The following is a 23,283-nucleotide window of genomic DNA, read 5'->3' as shown; positions in this document are numbered from 1 at the left end:
TTTCACCAGCCAACAGAACATAGGTAATGGCAGGACTGCGTGCAAAAGTTATGTAATTTCCACAGGTGTTTCAAGTTGCAAGAGTACACGGAGAGGGGAGTGCCCACCACAACAGGAATACGATTGGATAGATTATGAGGCGTTTTTGATTGACAGAAAGATGGACCAATGAGATGCCGCTCTGTGCTTGCCCCCTTCTTGGTCGTAGAGGCGACGTTCAAGGGAACATTTGTTCTGGATGGTGAAGCTGTTCCGTCACGTCGGCAGGGTGTAGGTCGTAACATTTTGTTCTTCTCATTAAATCGGATTTAAAGTCGAGCCGAGAGTTTTTCTTTTTCAACCGTGCGCGTAAGAGATCCACCAACGGCTGCAATTAAATCTTCGCACATCGCAGATCTAAAGCTTAATAACGAATTGGAAGTGTTTTAATGTGGAAGAAAGAGGGCTCGTTGCATTCGTCTGCGGATCCGTGTACGAGTAAGTTATTGCTCTCCAGTGTTTTTAACCTCGCTACAAAGAATTTATTTCTTATGAAGTTACAATTAAAGCGTGTTCTTGTTAAGTACTTAAATTTTGTTGAGTTATTTAAAACTACTTAAAGCGACTCATCATCATCCTCGGTTTAACATGCACTCCTTTTTTTTTTCATTGAAGTTTATTTTTTTTTCCAATTCCCTGTTCTGCTAACTTTTTCGTTACAACTCTAACCTTGCTAATAGCCTAAGCTATCTGATTCTGGTTTTAAATAGAGACGTTTAGTAAACCCTTATCCTGTTTTCCTCTAGCTGATGGCTAATTAGGTGGTGGTTTAGTTTAGCAGCAGGCTGATGTTGGCTAGCTAACTTAGCTGACTACTCCCCCGACATTTTTGCAGCGGCTGTAAAGTTGCACCGCAGGGCTGTAAAGCCGCCAGCAGAATAAACTGGACCCATGCATACGTTTTTAAACGCACAAATTCGCTCCCTGCGCGTTTTAAAACTCTAAACCTATGAATAAGGGTGATGTTTATTTATATAACTCTGTCGGCATTAGAATAAAGCTGTCAAGTATAATGCTAACGCTAGCCCACTATATGTTGGCAGGGCAGCAGAGAAGTCGATTTCAGTGTGCCAGAAACTGTAAATGTTCCAATAAAACTACACTGTCATCAATATGGAGTCTGCTCTTCAGTAAATTATTTACTTTTTAATAGTTATTTTGTTGGCAGCTGATTTAAGAAAAAAAAATACTGAGTGGGTCAGTGATGGCACACATTAAAACTGTTGCAGACATGATTTGGAAGCCATGTGACAAAGTAGGGCCACAAATGCATTATGGCGTATCATTATAAAAGTGTACATTTTAAATGTATTTACTGTATACTGTGGGCCTACTGTGAGAAGTTGCAGACTTCTACAGTATTTATATTGTAAAATCTTGGCATAACCCATTTCATTCACATTGGGCATTGTAAGGAGCCCATCATAGTCTTGTGCTGCCTGTTGTAAATGCTCTTTCCTCTCATCTTACAGGTCTGGGCAGCATTATCAAGATCACGGCTGCAGGCCATTTACTGATGGGTACATACTGCGAGGCAACACACCAAGAGAGCTGCAAATTATTCGCGAGAGACGGGAACTGTGAAAGAATGAAGACAAGCTAGAGACTGTTTTCACTGTAAAATCATAAATTGTAGCTTTGTTGGAACAACAGCCATTTTAACCAGCAAATGAGTAGCTGGGCTTAAGTTACTCAGAAAAAACCCTTAAAAATAACAAGACTGGTTCAGACTCATCTTTACAAGTGAACATTAAACACACAAACATGAGTGCTGAAGGGTATCAGTACAGAGCACTTTATGATTATAAAAAAGAGAGGGAGGAGGACATTGATCTGCATGTTGGGGATATATTGTTGGTAAGCAAAGGAGAGCTGGTGGCTCTTGGGGTCACCGATGGCCTGGAGCAGCGGCCAGATGAGATTGGCTGGTTGCCAGGCTTTAACGAGACCACTCAGGAAAAAGGGGACTTTCCTGGCACCTATGTAGAGTACATTGGGAAGAAATGGATCTCTCCCCCTACACCCAAGCCAAGGCCCCTGAGACCCTTACCTGTAGCTCCAGCCTCCTCCTTCAAGTCAGAGATGGACTCGGACTCAGAACAAGGTGAGTTTAAACAAGAGCTGTTAAACCATGTTTATTGGTATCAAATTCATGGGTGTTCTCCTTTATCTCAAAGTTCTGAAGGTTTTTTTTTTCCTGGATTACCAGCATAATACACGGCAGTGTGATTTCTGTACGAAAAAGGGGACAAATGCATGAGCTATCTGTATAACTTGCTAGTTTAAGCTACAACAGTTTTCATAATCTGTCTTAACATTATTATTAATTGTGACAATTTGAATGTATTAAAATCCTGAGGGTGTAAACTGATGTTAGCAATATTAACCCCCCCCCCCCCAAAAAAAAACAAAAAACAACCTGTTATGTCGCTTTGTGCATTCTCTGGTAGTCCACTGACACAGACAACTAGTTAAGTGTTAAAGTAAAACCTTAGCAAGTCAGAGTTGTGAATCTGTTATCAGCAGGATGCTGATGCTGCAAAACAGGGTTTTGTTTAACAACTCTGCCTGGTGCGGTACAGCTGCACTGAATGTGAACCATGCTCAGTCCCAGAGGACACGGGCTCTGGTGTTTATGCTGGATATAGTACACCAGAGCATTTTCTGCAAGCCATATGTTACCAGCCGAGATCATCCATTTTTGTCCTCAAACTGCATCTTAAGGGAATGCAATTCTCGTACCTGTGTAGCTCAATGTATACACTGGTAGCAGGGGGGCAGTTAAGCTAGCTCAAGCTAAATTGATCGATTGTGTCATCATTTAAACTATAATTTGCTTAAAAAAAAAGTAATGTAACCAATAATTTTCTGGTCTTTTTTTTAAACACCTCGTTAAATCTGTAAAAATATCAATCACATATTACTAACATCACAGAATATCTAAGTTATAGCTGAAATATTTTGGTGGTGGTGGGGGGGGGGGTGTCTCCATATTATTATTATTATTATTATTATTATTATTATTATTATTATTTTTTTTTAATTTTTTAATTAAATTTTTTTCTTTTGGTGGGTAAAAAAAAAAAATTATTTCGAGATGTTTGCAGTTCAAAATGACCCTTTGAAATGTGAGTCAGTGTTACAGCTCAGGCCGCAACTATGAACTGCAGTTAAAACTCGTCTTTTTAAAGACTCTGTGGCTTGTTAATGTGCACTTGAAGCTTTTTGCTCACCTAAAGAGCAGCTGTAGTCGCCAGGTTTCTAGTTTTTAGGCCATTTGTGGTGCTGTTGTGAAATTCTTTGCTGTGGTCTACAGTGCAAATGAGGAGCTGTTTTTTTTTTTTTTTTTTTTTTTTTGTTTTGTTTTGTTTTTTTGTTAAAAAAGGGGCATATGTTGAATGGATGTGTTGTGGTTGAGTGGCAGCACTGCCAAGTGTGAATGTAGCACTGACAGAAGAAAAGTTGCTGTGTCCTGGGTGGTGGTGTGAGCTGGGTGGGGGGGGGGGAGAAAGGGCCCAGAGTTGTGGGTGAAAGGGGAAGAGAGTCCCTGTGCTAGTTTCAGGATGGGTGCATGAGGATCAGGCTGAAGTGGAGCTGGGGGCTTGGCAGAGGGGCTGCAGCTGGGATTGGGGTAGGTTGCAGGCTTTGGGAGGAGCTTGGGATCTGCATGCTCAAGGGGGCTTTGAAGAGGGTCTTCTGCTCGGAGTGTTTGTGATTTATTGCCCACCACCAAGGGATCCTGCTCCCTTCCTCCTACTCCAGATTTTTTTTTCTCCTTCTTCCTCCTTTTTTTTTTTTTTTTTTTTTTTTTAATGTTTTGATAGCTCCTACCATCAGCTCTGGTCCCAGGAAAAGGGTGGAGAATGGAGGGCTTGGAAAGGGGCCTCTCCTCCCTTAGCCACAGGGGGGGTTTACATGAGTGCAGCAGATGTGGAGAGGGAAAGAGAGAGACTAAAGGGCTGGGCTGGGAAACTATTAGTCCTCATTCCAGCATTCAGCCTTTCTTTAAAAAAAAACAACATTAAAGTGTTGCTCCTTTTACTAGGCCTCTCAGTTAACTGAATATACATGTGTGGTGCTGCCAAGCAGAAGAACTTGGAAAGCAAATAACCAGCTCAGAGCTCAATTTGCTTATTTGATTTAATTTAAAAAATCCACAGTTGGTTCCCAAACTGAAATTCTCCAAGTTTAAAAACTTCTCACACCTTTCACGTCTAGTATGTTGCTTTTAATGGTGAAAAAGAAGTAATTGAGGTGGAATTTCGAATAAGCTAACTGAGTCATAGTACTAAAAGAAAAAATACAAGCAGCTACTTTTAGTCTGTAGCCAATTGTGTAATTCCTGATGCCCAACAAGCACGTTGCATGTTAAATTTGTTTAGACAGTGACTATGTTATGGCCTAATATTAACCTCTGTGTTTTCAGTTCAGTGTTTTCAGTGTGTAATTACTTTATTTTCTCCTCCCATCTGTTGGCCAGCATCAGCATTTTTCCCCCCTCTTTTCCCAAAACGTTAGATAAGTATGAATAACCGGTTGTTGCTCTGCACGCTATCACTAGGTACAGCCTACACGCTCGGTCTTGTTTAAGGATATATTTGATGGCAGGCTGTGTTCCCCTGCTTGTCTGAGCCTTATCAGTATGTTTGAAGTTTTCATGTGCACAACATTATAGTACGCAGTATTTATCCAAAAAAAAAATGCAGTGAAATGTTTTATAGCTTTCTGCTAAATATGCCTCCTGGTGTGTATGCAGACTTTTTTTGGTTACCAAAAATGAAATGTGGATTTTATAACTAGTAATGGATGTACTTAATGGAGCATCTGTGCTGGCTACTGGAAGGCTGAGTGCAGCCTGTACAGAGGAGACGTTTCAGGGAGAGCACTCTGCATAGCTGGAGTTTGAGATAATGCAGCTCTCCTTCTCGGGGCCTCTTTAGCACTCAGGCTGACATCTGCTGGATTGAATACACTTTCTGTTGGTAGTGTCATTTTTTTTTTTTTTTTTTTTTTTTTTTTTTTTTTTTTTTTTTGCTCCCCCCCCTTTGCTAAGAGCTCACTTTTCTCTTAAATTATACATGTAATGGCTTTGGCGTAGGTTTCAAATTGGTATACTCTTTTCATTTGTCCAGAGCACAGTCACAGTTCGTTAAATCCATCCAAGTCAGCAGCAGAATAAGCACAGCAGAAGTTTATCGTGTGATAGTTTCCTCTGATGTAGTGTTCCTCTGTGGGACTAAAGGCAGCTGGGGCCAGGAATTTGGTAGTCGGGGGTACGTACAGACTGCATAGTGGACTGATTTGTACCTTTGTGATGAATCTGTATTGTGCTAAGTGCTGATTGCTGTATCTCGACGCACAATACAGCTATACAACAAATGGGTGGATGATGAATAGCACCCTAGCGATTGCTCTGTGCTGTCATTGTTATGAGTGGACAAGCTGCTGGCAAAAGGAAATGTATTTGACTTTTGTACTAGGTGGAATATTAGTATGTTTAGAAGCTGTTGAGAGGAGAGGAAAAAAAAAGCTTTAGTCAGAGGTGAGAAGCGTGTCATTGACAAATTCAGTGCCTGTGAATCTCAGACTTGAGCTGGATTTAAATATATTATGACTTGTCATAGTTTCCAGAATGGGGAGGGGAGCCTTGTCACATGCAGTGTGTTTAAAGCAGCCCACGTGACAAAGGAAATTTGCATCCACATCATTAAATTGCAGATATAATAAAATTTAGTTTTGACTGTCCTTAAAGAAAGGCGATTTGTTAGTTTTTTGTTTGTTTTAGCATCCCGATTCAAACCTAAGATGACGAAGTTGTTTTTCCTCTCACATTTTTAGTTTTTCCATTTGTTATCAGTTTACTTTTGAGCAGTCCCTTCATTTTTCATTTTAAAGTTTAGTCTGTATTAACCGGCTACCCTTTCCCATCTAGTGTTCATCAATTAATTTTTTTCTTGTAGCCTTCTCCATGGGTGGTTTGTATTGTAAACTGATATGATGCAGAGACAAATAATGTAGTAGCTTCAATAACTGTTTGCATTTAATTTTTCCTCTGGTCGGTTTAAAATGTAAAATTAAGAGGAACTTTAAGCATTGCTTAAAACTGTTAAACTGCTTTAAATAACAGTGACACGTGTGTGTGTGTGTGTGTGTGTGTGTGTGTGTGTGTGGGGGGGGGGGGGTTGACCTGTTCTTAATCTGTGTGGATGTGCCAGACATGACAATTATTTATTTTTTTTTTTCCCCTTCTGTCTGCCTCAGAGAATGTCAGACTGAGGTTATAGACACTACAGTTAAGGGGACAACTCTACTGCTGCTCAGTATATGACAGGGAAAAAGACTAGGACTCAAAAAATAACAGATTCATTAAAAAAAAAAATTGTGTGTTTAAGCAAGTGAGACTTGTGTGCATCAAAGTGTGCATAACTGTTTCATTGCATGAGGCCGTTCAGAGGCTGAAGTCTGAATTGCCAAATCTTCTTTACGGGAGTCGGAGCATGTCTGCTAGCAGGATTAAGAAATGGAGCAAGCAAATAAGGCAGGGAGGAGCAGACAGACTCTGTGCAATTAAACAAAGGTGAGATTGGAGAGTAACACAATTTCATTGGTGCCAGGAAAGTTATGTGTGTGGTGTGCGGGCAGCTCTTGTGCACTGGAGATGTTGCATTGCATTAAGGAGTGGACACAATAAATCATCTCCTCCATTCAGTTATATCTGTCCTGGAAGTTTGTTTGCATTGTTTTGCATCAAAAGTCCTGGTCACTTCTGTTAAGGCAAGAATTGCTATATTTGTGTTTTCCCTCCTGTGCCTCTTAATGTGTCATCAGAAAAAGAGCCTTTGCAGTTGCATATCTCAAAACTATTGCGGTTAAGCAGCCATCATGATATGCCCCACTTTCATACTATTAGAGGTGCAAGGCTAAGATGATCTCTTCTTGGAAATGCTCAAGCCCAACTTGGTGAAGTTCTTGAATAAGTCATTTGCCAACCAACAAAAATAATTTGATTATGATTGTTATGGTCCCTGGTGACATTTGGCTTTTTGCATCAGAACAAACAAAAATAAAAAGTTTTAGTCCTGTTTTGATTTGACCTTTTGATAACTTAAATATATTCTCAAATTAAATAATATACTTTAGCTGTGGTTTTAATAAATCCGTGCACTATTACAAGCTAGTTCACATTGAAATTGGCTAATCTTTGAATGAAGACACTGTTTAATCATCCTTTTACTTTATAATTTAAAGTGAGGCAGTAGTGCAGGTTGTACAATTGTGCTCAAGCCATTTAAGTTATCAGATTTGGAGTTGGTTTATTTTAATTTGATGTGAGAGGCTTCATTGGTTCTTAAATTTGATCTCACATTGGGAAACTGGCTGCTTGCATTACTTTTGCGATTCACTGATGCTCTGTGCTTCATAGGGTTAATTGCCAAGCTGTAGCAACAGTCTCCTCATTGGCTGTTACTTTGCTTTTGCACTTCATCTCCCAGCCTGCAGGAGGAGACATTGCCTGCCCTTTTTCCTAATTCAGCTCAGGGCTTCACTATTCAGCACAGTCATGCTCAGACATGTTAGTGCTGCCCATGCCAACAGAAAATCCAGAGAATTTGGCATTGCAAAGGTTTTAGGTTTTGGTAATACTATAAACTAGCTGCACCTAGTCTTACTAAATGCTACTGTAGAGACAAACAACTTTGAAATTTTTTTTGTACATTTTGCACAATTTTTACTTTAAAATGTGTTAGGTGGTGATCTATCACCAATGTGCCTTGGCTAGACCTTTTTTCCAGCCTTCTAAATTTATCCAAAGTGAGCGCTATCTTTAGTGCACTGGTAGTGCCCCAGCTCTGTTCTGCCCACAGTCCTTTCGGCTCAGACGTGCCGTTTGAGCCGGACAGATTGTTCCCCACACCACAGCAGAACCAGTGGCAGCTGCATCGACTTCCTCAACCTGCGGTTGTCTAACTGACTACTGACGGGCTGAGGCCTTGGGGGATATCATGAGGTCTGCCAAACATGCAGACGTGTAGAGGCACGTCCAAGGGGCCTCTGTCTCCATACCCTAGTTACCACAGAAACCAGCTTCTATTCAAGTCTTGGAGAGAGTCTGAGGAAGTGTAGCCTGTCAGCTGTTGTAAATGGAGCAAAATGCCAGCACATTGTGTTAATAGTGCCGTAATGCTACTGTAAAACATAGAGGGCCCTGTTTGTTTAATAGAATTAAAATTACCTTTCCAGAGAGAGTTGGAGATTCAGTTTGCATAAGCTGCAGTAAGGAGTTTTGCAGAACCTGCATTCACCTTGTGCCATTATCACAGTTAGGTATACCTATGTGCAGTAAAAAAGAAATGGATAGCTTTTACTGTAGCTAATTTTTACTTATTACCAATTTTTACAAAGTTTTTCTAGAATTAATTTGCCTTCCATGAACACATCAATTATAGGTTTCTTCTTCTTTCTTTTCCTTTCCCCTTTATGTTTCTGTGGTTTGGCCTGTATGGGCACGTTGAGCCTTGATCTCATGCCAAGGCATCTCAGAAATCATCACTGATACCTTGTGGCATTTCCGCCATATTTCTTCGGCTACTTGATACAATTCCATTGGTGCCGAAACTATCACATTGTCGACAGTACCAAGAAGCAACTCTATATCCTTCCTGACCCGTGTCCCTCAGAGGCTGACTGTGGTAGGAATAAATAGGCTGGAGGATCACTTGGAAGATTCTCCTTGTTTTTTGGTTTGTTTCCAAGCTGTGCAGAAGTACGAGCAGCTGTTTGTATATCAATGTATTAATCATTTTCAAGTGTTGAGTGTTTTTTAATCTAAGTAAATGTGTGAAAATTTGCTTGTTCCTTACACATATTTGTGATTTATTGTTTAAAAATTCCAGGCATCGTGCTGTCATGTGCTTTTTGAACATTGTGACAACGGGTGGGTCAGTGTTCTAAATTTAACTTCAGGTTGTGAATTTGGTTTCTCAGAAAACCTTTTGGCTGTAGAAGGAAGATCGTGTTGGATATCTTGTCTGGGAGAAAGATTACATTTCCAAGGTGTGTGATGGCTGCACTGCATGTCTCGATCTCTATTTCAGGAAACTTTGCAAAGTCTGAGATGGAACACCAACTTCTGAGAAACCTTCCTCCCCCCTCCATTCCCTTTCAGTTTGTATTTCCAATAACATCTTCCAGATGACCAGTTGTCCAAAGTGGATTTTTGTGTGTTCTCTGGTTTGAAAGGCTTTACTAATACATGTACTTGACACACAACAAGGCAGCCTGGGTCCTGCCCTAGCCAGAGAATGTGGTTCAGAATTTATTATTTAACTGGCTGAACCCTCTTTCATGCAAAAGGGTAGCTTTTCAATAACCCCTATGCGTCTATGTATTAGCCACACCAGTACTTGGCCTTTAATGCCTGATTCAAAAAAGTAATCACTTTTAGGTGGAAAGAAAAAATAATGTTAAGAGAAAGGGTCCCATTCATAGTTTTGCAGCATTTTGAAACTGCAGACCTGATGTTGAACAGTTGAGCCTTTCAGGAAAAAAGCCTTTTCAAAATATGCCTTGGCGAAGATTTTATTTAGATTTGCCAACTCCCCTCCTGCTTTCATGTCCACACCTGGGTGCAAAGTTCTGAAGGAAAAATAAGTAAAAAAAAAAAAAAAAAAAAAGTCAGACCTGGCTTACCTCATATCACAGGATATTTGCTTAGTTCCTTGGTCTGCCAAACCTTAACTTCAGTGCTCAGTACCTCCTGTTGAAACAGCCTTTTATAAATACTCACATTTTACTTTTGAAGCCACTTCATTGGTCTTGTACCTGCTTCCTTTGAAGTTCTGAGGAGTCAAGAATCTAATGAGTCTTTGCTGGTTCAGATGAATGGCAGCCCCTTACCATTTAAGGTCACATGAACAGTCATCACAGGATTAACTGTATTTAACTGACTGGCCAGTTGATATCTTTATTTAGTTACACATAAACTATAGATACTTTTTTGATCTTGCAAAGGGAATTCGTTGTGGTACAGTAGCATAAGAGTAAAAAATAGAACAATCTCCAAAAAGTGTAACTAAATTCTGCTGTGTGGGACTCAGTTTTGAAAGTAAAACCAGCCATTGTCAGCACTCACCTCGAAGAAATGAGCTTAGTGAAATCCCCTTAAAGCCGTGTCTGTTTTGCAAACAGCCAACAGCATAGGGCAACTGATTGTCTTGGTCGTGATTGTGTTGTTGTTTGATTTGGAAAGCATAGGTTGGATGTAGAAACATTTTCTCTTCTTGCTTTGCTGGCTTTTGTGTTTTGGGAAGGGCAGGGGTGCTAAAATGGAATTATTCAACTGTTATTAGCAAATTGTGTGGTGCCAGCATATTTATTGGACTGAGTAATTTGGTTCACAGGTATGACGCTGGATTTGTACTAAGCCTTGGTGGGAGGATTTTCACTCCGTTTACACAAACTGAAATTGCTTGTTTTATTTATTTAAAAAATATTTTATTTTATTTTTTTAACGATCTTTAGGTTTCTTCTTGCCCGACTTGACGGAGCAGTTTTCCCTTCCAGAGATTGCTCCACCCATTTTGATCAAACTGCTTGAAGCAATTGAGAGGAAAGGTGAGCTTGACTGAATCAATTTCATATTTTTGTTGGCATTTATTTGGCATGTTATGTTTCTACAGTATGTTTCGTTAATTATTTTGTAGGTCTGGATAACCCCACATTATATAGAACATTTAACGCTGGTGCTGGACTTGAAGTCAGGCAGTATTTTGATTGTGGTAAGTAGCTCTTTTTATCATGTGTTTTATAAGCCTATATGAAGAGGAAGTCTGAGTGGAAAAAATGAGTGGGGTGCATAAAAAAAGGCTTCTAAGTGTGTGCATAAGAGTCTGTTGGCCCAGAAGAGTCTGTGCTATAGTTAAACCTAACTTTACTGAAGTGAGTTCAAGCGTGCGTCTTTGTGCCGTTCTGCATTTCAGACCCCCCATCTGCAGACTTGGATCACCTGGAGCTTCCAGTCCTGTGTGACGGTCTGCGTAGGTACTTGCAGGATCTTCCCCAACCCATCATTCCCACTGCAATATATGCTCAGATGGTTCACAGTGCTAAAGGTGAGAACAGAAGGTTCCCTCACAGTTTCAGTGGTCATTTGTTGATTGTACAGGTTGGCCTAAAGAGAAGTGCTGACGTAATGTACTCGTGCCCTGCTGCTGAACATCATGTACTCATGAACACTAAACCACAAGACCTCATCAGTACCCATTGTGTCTGAGGACTTCTTTTTTCTTTGTTTTTTGTTTGTGTAAAATTAGCTTTTATTTTCTAAAACATCTATGGGTCCTTTAAGAAAATAAGAAATAGAAATCTATGTATTTATTTCTAATTGTGTATTTTAGCACATTTCCTTAACCTTAGTCTTGCTGTCTGTTGCAAGCAGAGGGGAAAAGAAGAAATTCTCAGTGTTATGCATTCTCTTGCTGTCACATGGCCAGAAACAGGATATCTGCGGTTAATAGGAACTAAAACAAGCCTGAAAGTTTATCTCTAGCATCTCTGAGCAGCCAATCACCTGCCAGTGTACCTTATGCTCATTGTCAACCACACAGTGTCTCTGCGGTTTCCAAGTCTTTATTGCACATGACTCCTTTTTCCATTTCTTTACTGTGTAAAGAGAGCTTTCATTTTGTGCTGCTTTTCAACTGCAGAAGACTTTAAAGTAGGGCACTTTATCTCCTGTCTTCCTGAACGTTTTGGCTATTCTCATCTTCAACAGAGGTGGTGAATCCTGAGGAATGTGCCCAGCTACTACGTCGCTTTGCTAGCGCCCCAGGCCGTCCTCCCCAGTACTGGCTGACTCTCCACTGTCTGCTAAGGCATTTTGCTAGAGTGTGCCAAAACGGTTCCAAGAACCTGCTCAGTGCCAGATCGCTGGGCGAGATCTTCAGCCCTGTGTTTTTCAGACAACAGGCCACCAGGTGGGTATTGGGAGTGTAAGGCTTATGCTGCACTGCATATTTTGGTTTGTAAAAGATAGGCACTCAGTCAGCAGACAGATAAGCATGCAGGCTTAGTCAAGAAATGGCAAGACACGCACTGCAGTGTATCACACATTCATGTGTTTTAGCTGTACACGGATGTAGGTTGGAGCTTTTCTGCTTACCAGCTGTGCGGCACAAATTTAAAGTAGCTAAGCCTGAATTGCTATCTGATTGAAAACCGCACAGAGCAGCAGTGACTGTCACCTTGGCTCTGAAACAAACTTTGTTTACCTTGCTTTTTTGTCCCCCTCACAGTTGTGAACCCAGTCTGGATTCTCACATCAAGATCATTGAGGTTCTGGTGACCAGTGAGTGGAGTGACAGTCAAGCTGCACCAGGTAATTGACTGCTGTATTTTCGCTCGATTTTTCACCCATCACAAAACTACTGCTGTTCCTACTACTGTGGGTGCTCAGGGCATGAAAGTAAACGGTTAAAAAAAAAATGCATTCAGTTAAAAAGGAAAAGTAGATGGAAAGGATGTTGTGCTTTGCATTACTGATCTAACTGAAAGCTGTAAGGAACTTGTGCAGGATTTACATTGAAAGGAGAACATAAATTTGCTCTGCATTGACTGTGCACAGCACTGACTGAGACCTGAGCTATTAATAGCTTGAAGAGGAGGGTCGAGACTTAGTGCTGCTGCAGTTGTAGGGAACCACAAAGTACCCAGTGATTGGAAAGTTACTCATATTATGGCGCTAAAGCGAGTTGATTTTTTTTTTAGCATGTGCTTATTAGTAGAAACAAGTGTTCTTAGTTGAGTCTTTGTGGAGTGGTTTGAATTAGGTCTTCTCAGTTTGTAAAGCATGAAGAGTTTTCTTTCTGAACTAGCATATTTCCATGTTGCAGATGAATGTTTTTTTTAAAAATTTTTTTTATATGCAATGAAATGGTATTATGTATTATGTAAAAGGTTCTCACTGGAATTTAATGACTACAAAGTAGCAACTTGTGTTAGAACAGTATTTCTCTGTCTAGCTTTATTTTTGTCAGCCTCATGAATATGAACATTGGGGAATTTGCATGTGATGTAAAATCTTCAGTAAGATTCTGGGTGGTTCTTGGAGCACATTTTTATTTTTTTTTTGTCTCTACTCTGGCTTTTGCTGTTATGTAGCATGTGCCTCCAACGGTATAGATGACAGATTCGTGCAAGTCTGATTTTGTTCGTGTTACTGCAGTGGACTGCATACAGACAAAGCTGGTCTGGTGATTTGAGACAGCAGAGCATCGCATGGCAGTTCTGTTTTTACAGCTCTAGTTGGGAGCGGTGTCATTGGCAGGCCCAGCACTGACTGTGGCTGCTTAAACTTTTTATTACCTGTTAGGACTATTTATAAGGCTCCTGTGCATGGTCTGCTCTCAGCTGTCAGTGATTTGCACCTGCAGGGAGCTCTTTGGCTGTAGGCTTGATGGATGGCTGACTGAATGGTCGGGCAGGCAAGAGAGAAACCCTGAAATGCTTTTTGTTGGTTCTGCACATACCCATAAAGACTGTACCCAGTGTAACACATGGCAATGTTTAGTCGGGCCAGACTGGTTTCAGTCACCTGTCTAATGCAAATAGTACGGGTAAATAACCTAATTTCTAAACACACATGTACGGAACATGCGTGTGTGTGTGTGTGTGTGTGTGTGTGTGTCTCCCAGTTACTGCGTTCCTATTTTAAGTAAGCGACAAAAGGCCCACTTAGATTTGGTTGGCTGGAAAGTCGGCCTGCTCCACAGAGCACTGCTTGTAGTTCTAGGGCCACTTGCCTCCCCCTTCAGTGGATGTCCACATGTCCTCCCTGTCTCAAAGTGCTCAACTCAGCAAATATTTGAAACTTTGCAAGTTAATCATAAGACTGCCCCCCTCCTTCCCCACCCCCAAGCCTCCGCCTTTACAAACAGAAAGAGGGAGTGACCAAAGAGCATAGAGAGACACACAAACCAACGCAGCTGGCACAAGTGGCTGCTTTCAGAACAGGCTGCATCGACACTGGAGCGGCTCCTGCTAATCATTAACTTTGTGACTACACGTGAGCAGGCCTCCGCCTCACAGGGCTCAGAAAGGGAAAGACAGAGAGACTCAGCCCTTTACCGCACCTTCAGCAGGAACTGAGCAGTCAGTCAGTGAGACAGTCGCATGCGGCACCTGCTTCACGTCGAGCGGATTACCTGGATTTCATTAAGAGGCACACAAAGCCGTGACCTTTTAAGAATTAAAACAGACCACGTCCATGTACTCACTGGTCTAAACTATGAAATGGAGCTTTACAGAAGGACTTGAAACTAACTCTGTTGGATTTACTTTATTGTTTGGGAATAAAAGAGAAGCTGCAAAGAAGAGAGAACTGATTCCTCGAGACATGCACAACTTGCAACGTAAGTTTGATGTTTCAGGTCTTGTCTTATAAAGGTGTCAAAAGTGGAACATTGTGTGTTCTGCTGCGTCTGCCTTCAGGCTATAACGAAATGGGCCTCGTGCGTAAGATTAAGACACAAATGTCACAGCTTAGAAAAGACAGAACAGGAATAATAGGTTTGTGTTTTAGTAAGACTTCAATCTTTGCTAGCAGCAAACTTGCCTCGGGCAACTGCTCATGCTTATGAGTTATGGGCCATACTTGGAGAGTGCGCATGAACCTCTGCATTAAGATCAGACAAAAGAGGCTCTTGAACATTTAAGTAGTTTATAGCTATGGTGGACAATGGCTAGTTGATGTTAAAGTCTTTTTAAATCCACTGTTGTATTTTTTTTTTTCTATCCAAGTGCGGTGGAACAGGTTTGTTCACTTAGGTCTTACTCAAACATTAAAACCTGTTCTTTTTTTCCTCATTTGTAGTTGATGTGAACTATATAACTTAAGCGTCTAAAATTTCCACCAACTGTCCCTCAATTGAACTAAGGACAACGATTGCTTTCACTTGAATCTTCTACCTTTACCAAGAACTGGGGCTATTTTAATTTCACTCAGGAAATCAAGGGAGCTATCCCTGTCGTGCTGAGCGTCACGCTGTGGGATTATAGACGTATTTTGGAGCTCTGGGTGCCGCTGACCGGGCCAGGCATTATAATTTAGCTGCGTACGTGCTGCTGCAGCAGAGTAGGCTTTACGAGTGCAAGCAGTGGGACGGACTAAATGTCCGCACGACACTAGCGGGGAGGAGGGGCCGAGTAACCTGCAGGGGAGCAAGTGGACATGCTGAACAGAGAGCGAGAGGATGACAGAGGAGAAGCATGGAACAGGGAGCAGGTCCTTTCTCTCTCCTCTGCTAGCAGAGAGATGCGGCGCGCTTGCTTTCGCAGATGGATGCACACCGGGACGCAGTGCTGGTTGATGCAGAGACGCAGTCGTTTCAGTTATCTATTTAGAGTTCTAAAAAGGCGACACTTTTACAATGACCTCATCGCTCACAGGAAATGAAAGATGCAGGAGCGGTTGGTGACAGACCCCCTGTGTGATTGGCTGTGGTAAGTGATGTAACACGTTACTGAGCAAGCTGCCCTTAATGGCTTTTCAAGTACGTGTTTAAGTGGCTGTAATAAAGTATTTGTGTGGAGCAGAGGCGAGATTGGATCAGCGCAAGTTGTCTGTCTGTGGAGGTGTTTGGCTCTGGTTTTAGAAGCCTGGTTTCTTCACGCGAGTTAGAAATTTCTAGTAATCTGGAGACAAAGTGTGATCAGGTTGGAAGGCAGGCGGTATGCAGAGAAGCGCTGTGGTCGGATTGGTAGGTTGCATTTGCGCAGAATGGAAACATTTGAAATCTATGTCACGGTTGTAGCTGTGTGCACAGTGCTTGTGGTTTCAGCGTGCAAAGTTCTGCAAGGTCCATTGCAGCAGGAGGGTTGTGAATGCAGTGGCAGCGAACAACAGCAGTGCAGATTTGTGGGGTTTAAAAATAGCCGACTGCCTTATCTCTGCTACTGGTAGCTTCACGGTGAGCTCCAGCTTTAAGAGTTTAATTGATTTACTGATGGTAGAAGAGAATCTGGTTATCCTGCGTTAAAGCGCAGCCTTTCCTGCTGGTAAAGGCTTAAAGGGTCATTAGGATTTCAGTCTGTCCTATTTTACTGTAAAATGTTGTGCAGCCATCTTTTTCTGCTGTTCTCTGCATTTTTTTTTCCTGCATGAAAAAGGCTTCACTGCTGCGTTAGGAGCTGGAAATATTTATAGATGGCTCCATTTCTTGAATGAAATTCATTCTCCCTGACTCACGCTTCAGTTCTCCTCCCACTGCCTCACCAATGCTGCCTCTCTGTTAGACATGGGAAGCCTTTTTTTTTTTTTTTTTCCTTTCCCCACAACCCAATTCATGGAAAAGGATGCATGCGAACGAGCATGTGTGCCTACGTGCCTATCCAGATGAGGGTTCATTCTTTTGAAATATTAAATAAATTCAAAGAGCAATTTTTTTTTTTTTTTTGTATTTTTAATTATTTACAAGAAGATCAAGTAAACATTTTAAAGGCAGTGCAAGCGTTCCCCTAAAAATCTGCCTTAAAATGTCCAGATCTCGAGCTCTGAGTCGGCTTTATTTTAACACAAACACTCATAAGCCTAATCGCGTTGTAGTCGATTTATTTACATTCTGTGTTCTCTGCCTTTTCCTGCAGCTCTACCTCCAAAGCCACCCAAGCCCACATCTGTGATTAACAACGGTATGAACAACAACATGGCGCTACAAGATGCTGAATGGTACTGGGGAGACATCTCAAGGGAGGAGGTCAATGAGAAACTGAGGGACACTGCAGATGGTACGTTTTTGGTGCGGGACGCCTCTACAAAAATGCACGGAGACTACACTCTGACTTTGAGGTAAGTGTCTTGTCTTCTGTTTCCTCAAATTGACTGTTTATCCATTTGTAGTTAGTGACCTGTTGGTTTAACCGCCGCTGCTGTTTCGTCTACAGGAAAGGAGGAAACAACAAGCTTATCAAGATATTCCATCGAGATGGTAAATATGGCTTCTCTGATCCACTAACCTTCAACTCAGTCGTCGAGCTCATCAACCACTATCGCAACGAGTCCCTGGCTCAGTACAACCCCAAGCTAGACGTCAAGCTGCTGTACCCCGTGTCTAAACACCAGCAGGTGAGGTGGCAGCTCAATGCATCCCAGCAGAATTAAAACACCTGCGTGTTTAAAGCAGTTGAACCTCAACTTTTTCCTGTATTTGACTATGACTCTTTCTTCAGGATCAAGTGGTAAAAGAGGACAACATCGAAGCTGTGGGCAGGAAGCTCTGCGAGTACCACCAGCAATACCAAGAAAAGAACAAAGAGTACGACCGTCTCTATGAAGAGTACACCAGAACATCACAAGTGAGTACCACCCCACACCTAGGATCAAGAGTGTTACTGCAGTGTTTGTAGGTCAAGTGCTTAACACTGTGCTTCTGCTCGCAGGAAATCCAAATGAAAAGGACGGCGATAGAGGCTTTCAATGAAACTATCAAAATATTCGAGGAGCAATGCCAAACACAAGAGCGCTACAGCAAGGAGTATATTGAGAAATTCAGGAGAGAAGGCAATGAAAAAGAGATTCAGAGGTAAGAGCAGACCACACTTTGTTGTGCATCAGCTGATAACGAAATGCTTGCTCTGCTCAGAACTCATCCTTTTTTTCCTCTCCTTCCAGGATCATGGGAAATTACGAGAAGTTGAAATCGAGGATTAGTGAAATAGTAGACAGCAAGCGCAGGCTGGAAGAAGACTTGAAGAAACAGGCAGCAGACTACAGGGAGATCGACAAGAGGATGAACAGCATCAAGCCTGACCTCATCCAGCTCCGCAAGACCAGAGACCAGTATCTCATGTAAGTGCAGCGCCTGAACAGCATCCTGGCTACATCGGAAACTAGTCTTCCCTCTGAGGGAAATCAAAATTGGTCTGTCCTGCTTTCTAATGTCCATGACTTTTCTCTTTGTAGGTGGTTGACCCAGAAGGGAGTCAGGCAGAAAAAACTCAACGAGTGGCTGGGAATCAAGAACGAGAGCACAGAAGAGTAAGTTAGCGAGTGTCAATCATCCACTCGCTGGACAAAAAAATGTGCATTTTTCATGACAACTTATATTTGTTTTGTGTTTTTAGTCAATATTCTATGGTGGACGATGATGAAGACCTTCCTCATCATGATGAGCGAACCTGGAAGCTGGGCAACATCAATCGCTTACAGGCGGAGGCGATCCTCCAGGGCAAGAGAGACGGAACATTCCTGGTTCGAGACAGCAGCAAAGCGGGATGCTACGCCTGCAGTGTGGTGTACGTATCTGGCTGTTACGTAGCAAAGAATTGCAGTTTTAGTGTTGAAATGTCTTCCTGCTGTTACGGCTTCAGCCACCACTGAATGAACTACTTTTAAAGTTGATGGAGAGCATCACAGCAGGTTGTGACTCCTGTCCTCTCTTTGCAGTGTGGACGGCGAGGTGAAACACTGCGTCATCAACAAGACCCCCACAGGGTACGGCTTCGCTGAACCTTATAACCTGTACAACTCATTAAAAGAACTCGTTCTTCACTACCAGCACACGTCTTTGGTCCAGCACAATGACTCTCTGAATGTGACACTAGCGTACCCTGTGTACGCTCAACAGAGACGATGAGGACCCGGACGTATCCATATTGACGATTAAGGCCCCATGGAAGTTGGAGACATGTTTCGACCACCATGATTAAGGCTTCGATAGCCGGACTTGGACTTGAAGTTGGAGGAAAAGTCACAACAAAGCCTGAAACATTTCAGTGACTTTGCCTAAACCATGAGCCTGAGGCGAGTCTGAATGTAGATTTTTTTTTTTTTTTTTTTTTTTTCCCCCTTTCTGCTTTTTGTGGGAGCACAGAATCGAGCGAACACTGCTGAACTCGCCCAGCGGAGGACATTTGAGGCCTTCTCCTTATGGTGCTTGTTTTTGTTTTGTTTTTTCCCCCTGTTCCCAAAAGCTTTACCAGCTGGATTATCAAATCGCAACAGAACTCACCGGCTACAAATTTTGTTTTTCCCTTTTCCCCTTCTTCCCCTGGTGTGTGTGTGTGTGTGTGTGTGTGTGTGTGTGTGTGTGTGACTGTCCATGTGACCAAATCTCATAGAATCAGGAAACTCTGTGATATTGGAGGGCTGTGTAACACTTTGCTTGTATTAACTGTTCAGTAGCAGACCATGGATCAGCTGACAAATGTAGCAAAATGGCACTTTTTAAAAAACAAAACAAAGTTTCACAAAAGAAACTCCTATGGACTTTTATTAGAAGAGCAGAGAGGACAAGTACCCACACTCTGCCTTCTCACTGATGAGCATTACAGTGCATACGTAAACTTGATTTGAACTGTGGGCAGGGAGAAACTATGAATGGACTATTCTTTCATGTACATATGTGAAAATGTGCAGTCATGACTCGTACCAAAAAGGATTTGTTCCTCTTTAGTTGTATCCTGATCTGCTATGCAAACCTTTCTCCATTTTTATTTCAGAATTGTTTTATTCTGTTGCAAACCCACAATATAAGCTTGTTTTAGTGCTTGAAAAGTATTTTTTTGTTCCTGTGTAAATATCCAAGAGGATATTTTGTCAAAATGCCAAGATACAGTTTAAAAAATGCTTATGATTTTTAGAAGATGATAGAAACATACTTTATTATAAATTACTTTAACAACTGGTATACAGATGAAAAGGTTTTTTTTTTTTTTCTTTTTTTTTTTTTTGGCTTCAAACTAATTTTTTCTTCTCAGGCAGAGCCTTTTGAGTATTTGAGCTGCTTTAGTCACAAGTACTATTTCCGACAGAGCTAAGCCTACATGCAGTTCTTTGTTAAAATGGACAAAGAAGGTCAGGCTGATGGGATTGTACGACCCTTATCTACCATCACAGAAACAACAGTATAGATTTATTTTGTTATAAAATATATTTGTTCCCATATGAGAATATATCAAAGCAGACTGGTGTTTTCAACTGGTGGATATTGCTATTAAAGATCAATATGCATTGTACACTTACTATTTTTTCTGTATCAGAAAATCACTGTGTTTACATGGGTGGATCGGCTCATTTCAGACGGTAACCTAATATTTCATAACCCCTAAAAGAAGGAAAACAAAGCCACGTGCTCTATTCCCACACCCTAAATTTGGCTTTTACAAGTCTACGATACAAGTGCGCCAGACTACGTAAACTATGACGTAAAAAATCACAAACTGTATTACTCACAATATATTTTGTAACCCTTCAACATGTCATCACAGCTGTCAGGTGAACCTGTTGAACGTATCTGTAGAAAACTAGTTGTAGAGACATTAACAGAATCTGATTTTGATAGTTTCCCGTTTTTTGTTGGCGTGACAGTTTACTTTAATTCCCATCTTGGACACAACTTGTTCTCTTGGGAACGGTCTACATGTACAAACCACAGAGGAAAGCTTAGTTTTAATTCACAATTTTCGTTATTTACACACAGACTAGTTTTAACACATTTGACCAAATTACTCATTCACAACTTTAAATGTAACACATTTATAGGAGTTGTCTTTTTTCCTTTTTTCTTCCCCTCCCTTCCTCCAAAGCTGTTAACAGGTGTCTCATATTTGACATTTAGATCCTCAGCAGCTGCTGGCATGAACATTTTGATTCCCTTTGTCAATTTTTCTTAAGTCTGACAACGTGCACCATTATTTCTTTACCCCATTTCTGGGTAGTATTGTTGTTTTATTGTTGTCCTTTTTATTTGAAGCTCCTCTTTGGTGTTGGCGTCCCAAAAACGATTGGATTGAGATTGCCAGTGTTCCCCAGTTTTGCTTTGAATCTGTATTGGGCTTTGTTAAAAATGAAATAAAACTCTTCTTTTTACGAAACAATGGCTTTGTTTTGACGAGTAAAATGAGTTCATGTTAGTGGTGTTGCTCTGTTGGCAGTTTTGGCCATGTAACTGATTCTATTCTCTTAACTAGAGTAACTGTAGCTTAAGAGGGTGGTTGACAACTACAATTACTGCAATGAACTTATTGCTCTGAAACAGTTGCTTCAAAAACAGAGATTAGTGCTGCAGATTTGGTAAACTGATGTTAAAACAAGATGAAGTCGGTCTACTATTGAATGTTGGCAATTACATCTACACATCTGTCTGTGATAATACAGCAATTAACTTTAAATTCATGGAAATCACAAATCCTTTGCCATATCCATACATGGAAATTCCCACTACTAGAAACACATTCCTCAACAAATAGTGGTGCAGTTGCTGCAGGAAAGCCATTTAACTGTAAAGGAACATTTGTATATGGGCGACCGTGGCTCAGGGGGTTGGGAAGCGTATCTGTAACTGGAAGGTCGCAGGTTCGATCCCTGGACTCTGACCTGGTCGTTGTGTCCTTGGGCAAGACACTTTACCCTACCGCCTACTGGTGTTGGCCAGAGGGGCCGATGGCGTGATATGGCAACCTCGCTTCTGTCAGTCTGCCCCAGGGCAGCTGTGGCTACAACTGTAGCTTGCCTCCACCAGTGTGTGAATGTGAGAGTGAATGAGTGAGCGCTTTGGGTGCCTTAGAAAGCGCTATATAAATCCAATCCATTATTATTATATAATTACTGCTAAAATCGGCATGCAAAACATGCTAAGCTAAACATGAGATTAATGCAGTGTTGAACACTCCAAAAGTGACAGCCTACCTCCTTGACCTTGATTTTGATGGAAAATGAGGTCAAGGGGAAGGGCTGATCCAAAGGAAAATGAATTCAGTGATAATCCTAGCAATGTAACAGACCTAACTATAGCAATCCCTGAACGCACTTTGATACAGTTAATATATCTTTTAATCTTGGTTTAGAGAGGCAATACGTGGACAAGAAGCAGACTTTATTACAGCATCATATTGTTCAGAGTTCACCTGTGGGGTTAAGAGCCTGTGGTTGAAAATTCAGTTACATTTGAATGATCTGTGCTGAAGTATCCCTGCGATTTATGGGTTGGTCTTATCACCTTTCATTTTCATAAAGGAGATCCAAGGGGTGCCTTACTATAGAGAATTTCACGAGTTCCTATATTATAACAACTATAATATGAGAACACTAACACTTAAGGGCGACCGTGGCTCAGGGGGTTGGGACTCGCATCTGTAACCGGAAGGTCGCCGGTTCGATCCCTGGGCTCTCTGTCATGGTCGTTGTGTCCCTGGGCAAGACACTTTACCCTACTTGCCTACTGGTGTTGGCCAGAGGGGCCGATGGCGCGATATGGCAGCCTCGCTTCTGTCAGTCTGCCCCAGGGCAGCTGTGGCTGCAACTGTAGCTTGCCTCCACCAGTGTATGAATGTGAGAGTGAATGAATAGTGGTATTGTAAAGCGCTTTGGGTGCCTTGAAAAGCGCTATATAAATCCAATCTATTATTATTATTATTACTATAAAGTATATTAACTACTTGGAAGCATCTATAAGAACGATAAGATACTTCCAAGTAACTTTGCAAAACTGACTTCTGCTAAATTTTGATACAGCTGATCTTCCAGCATCATAGATTCAGATCTCTGAACAGGTTTGAGGTTTTTCCCCAGCATAGTGGTGCGTTACAGACATTTACAGGTGTACAAACCAGTTTTTGCTGACTGACAGCCAGTGTTGTGAAATGCTTTTGATGTTTGAAAGGCCTAAACTTGGTGAGCATGACTGTCATTCCAGATGTAGAAAGCAGAACACACTGTCAGTTTGGAACTTTTTCAATAGATTATATCTGTTAGCACATGTACTAGCTAGTGGAAAATTACCATGGAGCTTTACAGTAATGCTGAAAGATGGCCTCGTTGACATTTAAGGAGAAAATGTTGTTTCCAGTGACTTTGCATTTTGTTTCAGGAATTCATAAAACTGTATATTTAGCATATCAAATCATATTCTTGATTGTAGTACCTGAGTAGAACTGAATATGTTGACTTTGAGTTGATGGTGTTAGTTCACAATTTTATTAATAGACTGAAAATACTTGCAGATGAAGTAGTCCTTTAGGTTTCATCCAGCAGTTGCCTCCAGATGGATGTGGGATGTCTTGCATTTGAATATAAAGTGGCCATGCATCTCCAAGCGTGAGGTCAAAGGTTTGATCTGGGAAACAGTGAAGTGCCCAGACACGGGTGGCGAATGATGATAGTAGTAGTAGTGTGGGTGCTGGTCAGACAGAGCTGAGCCTGAAGGCGAAGCATAACAAGGATGCCTACTAGGTGTAGTGTTTCCTTCAGGA

At 41.4% G+C, this 23,283-nt stretch overlaps 1 protein-coding gene across 5 annotated transcripts; it reads left to right on the top strand.

Annotated features, from left to right (window-relative positions):
• Positions 1–207: 207 nt before the first annotated feature.
• On the top strand, positions 208–20,910 carry pik3r1 (phosphoinositide-3-kinase, regulatory subunit 1 (alpha)). 5 transcript variants are annotated; one of them, XM_026173192.1, is made up of 15 exons: positions 208–270; positions 1,512–2,143; positions 10,561–10,653; positions 10,743–10,817; positions 11,019–11,150; positions 11,813–12,014; positions 12,333–12,415; positions 16,681–16,882; positions 16,978–17,158; positions 17,263–17,388; positions 17,473–17,615; positions 17,705–17,881; positions 17,996–18,070; positions 18,157–18,327; positions 18,479–20,910. In XM_026173192.1, exons 2-15 carry the CDS (start codon positions 1,804–1,806, stop codon positions 18,666–18,668), a joined length of 2,190 nt encoding a protein of 729 aa, XP_026028977.1. In that variant the 5' UTR covers positions 208–270; positions 1,512–1,803; the 3' UTR covers positions 18,669–20,910. The 5 variants fall into 5 exon arrangements, with proteins under 5 accessions (XP_026028977.1, XP_026028976.1, XP_026028978.1 ...); XM_026173191.1 differs by having other exon boundaries at positions 218–477; XM_026173193.1 differs by having other exon boundaries at positions 243–274.
• Positions 20,911–23,283: the final 2,373 nt, after the last annotated feature.

The sequence above is a fragment of the Astatotilapia calliptera genome, chromosome 7, assembly GCF_900246225.1.
Source record: "Astatotilapia calliptera chromosome 7, fAstCal1.2, whole genome shotgun sequence".
NCBI classification, from domain to species: Eukaryota; Metazoa; Chordata; class Actinopteri; order Cichliformes; family Cichlidae; genus Astatotilapia; species Astatotilapia calliptera.
Note: the sequence above shows the minus strand (reverse complement) of the source record. Positions and strands in the feature narration are given on the sequence as shown.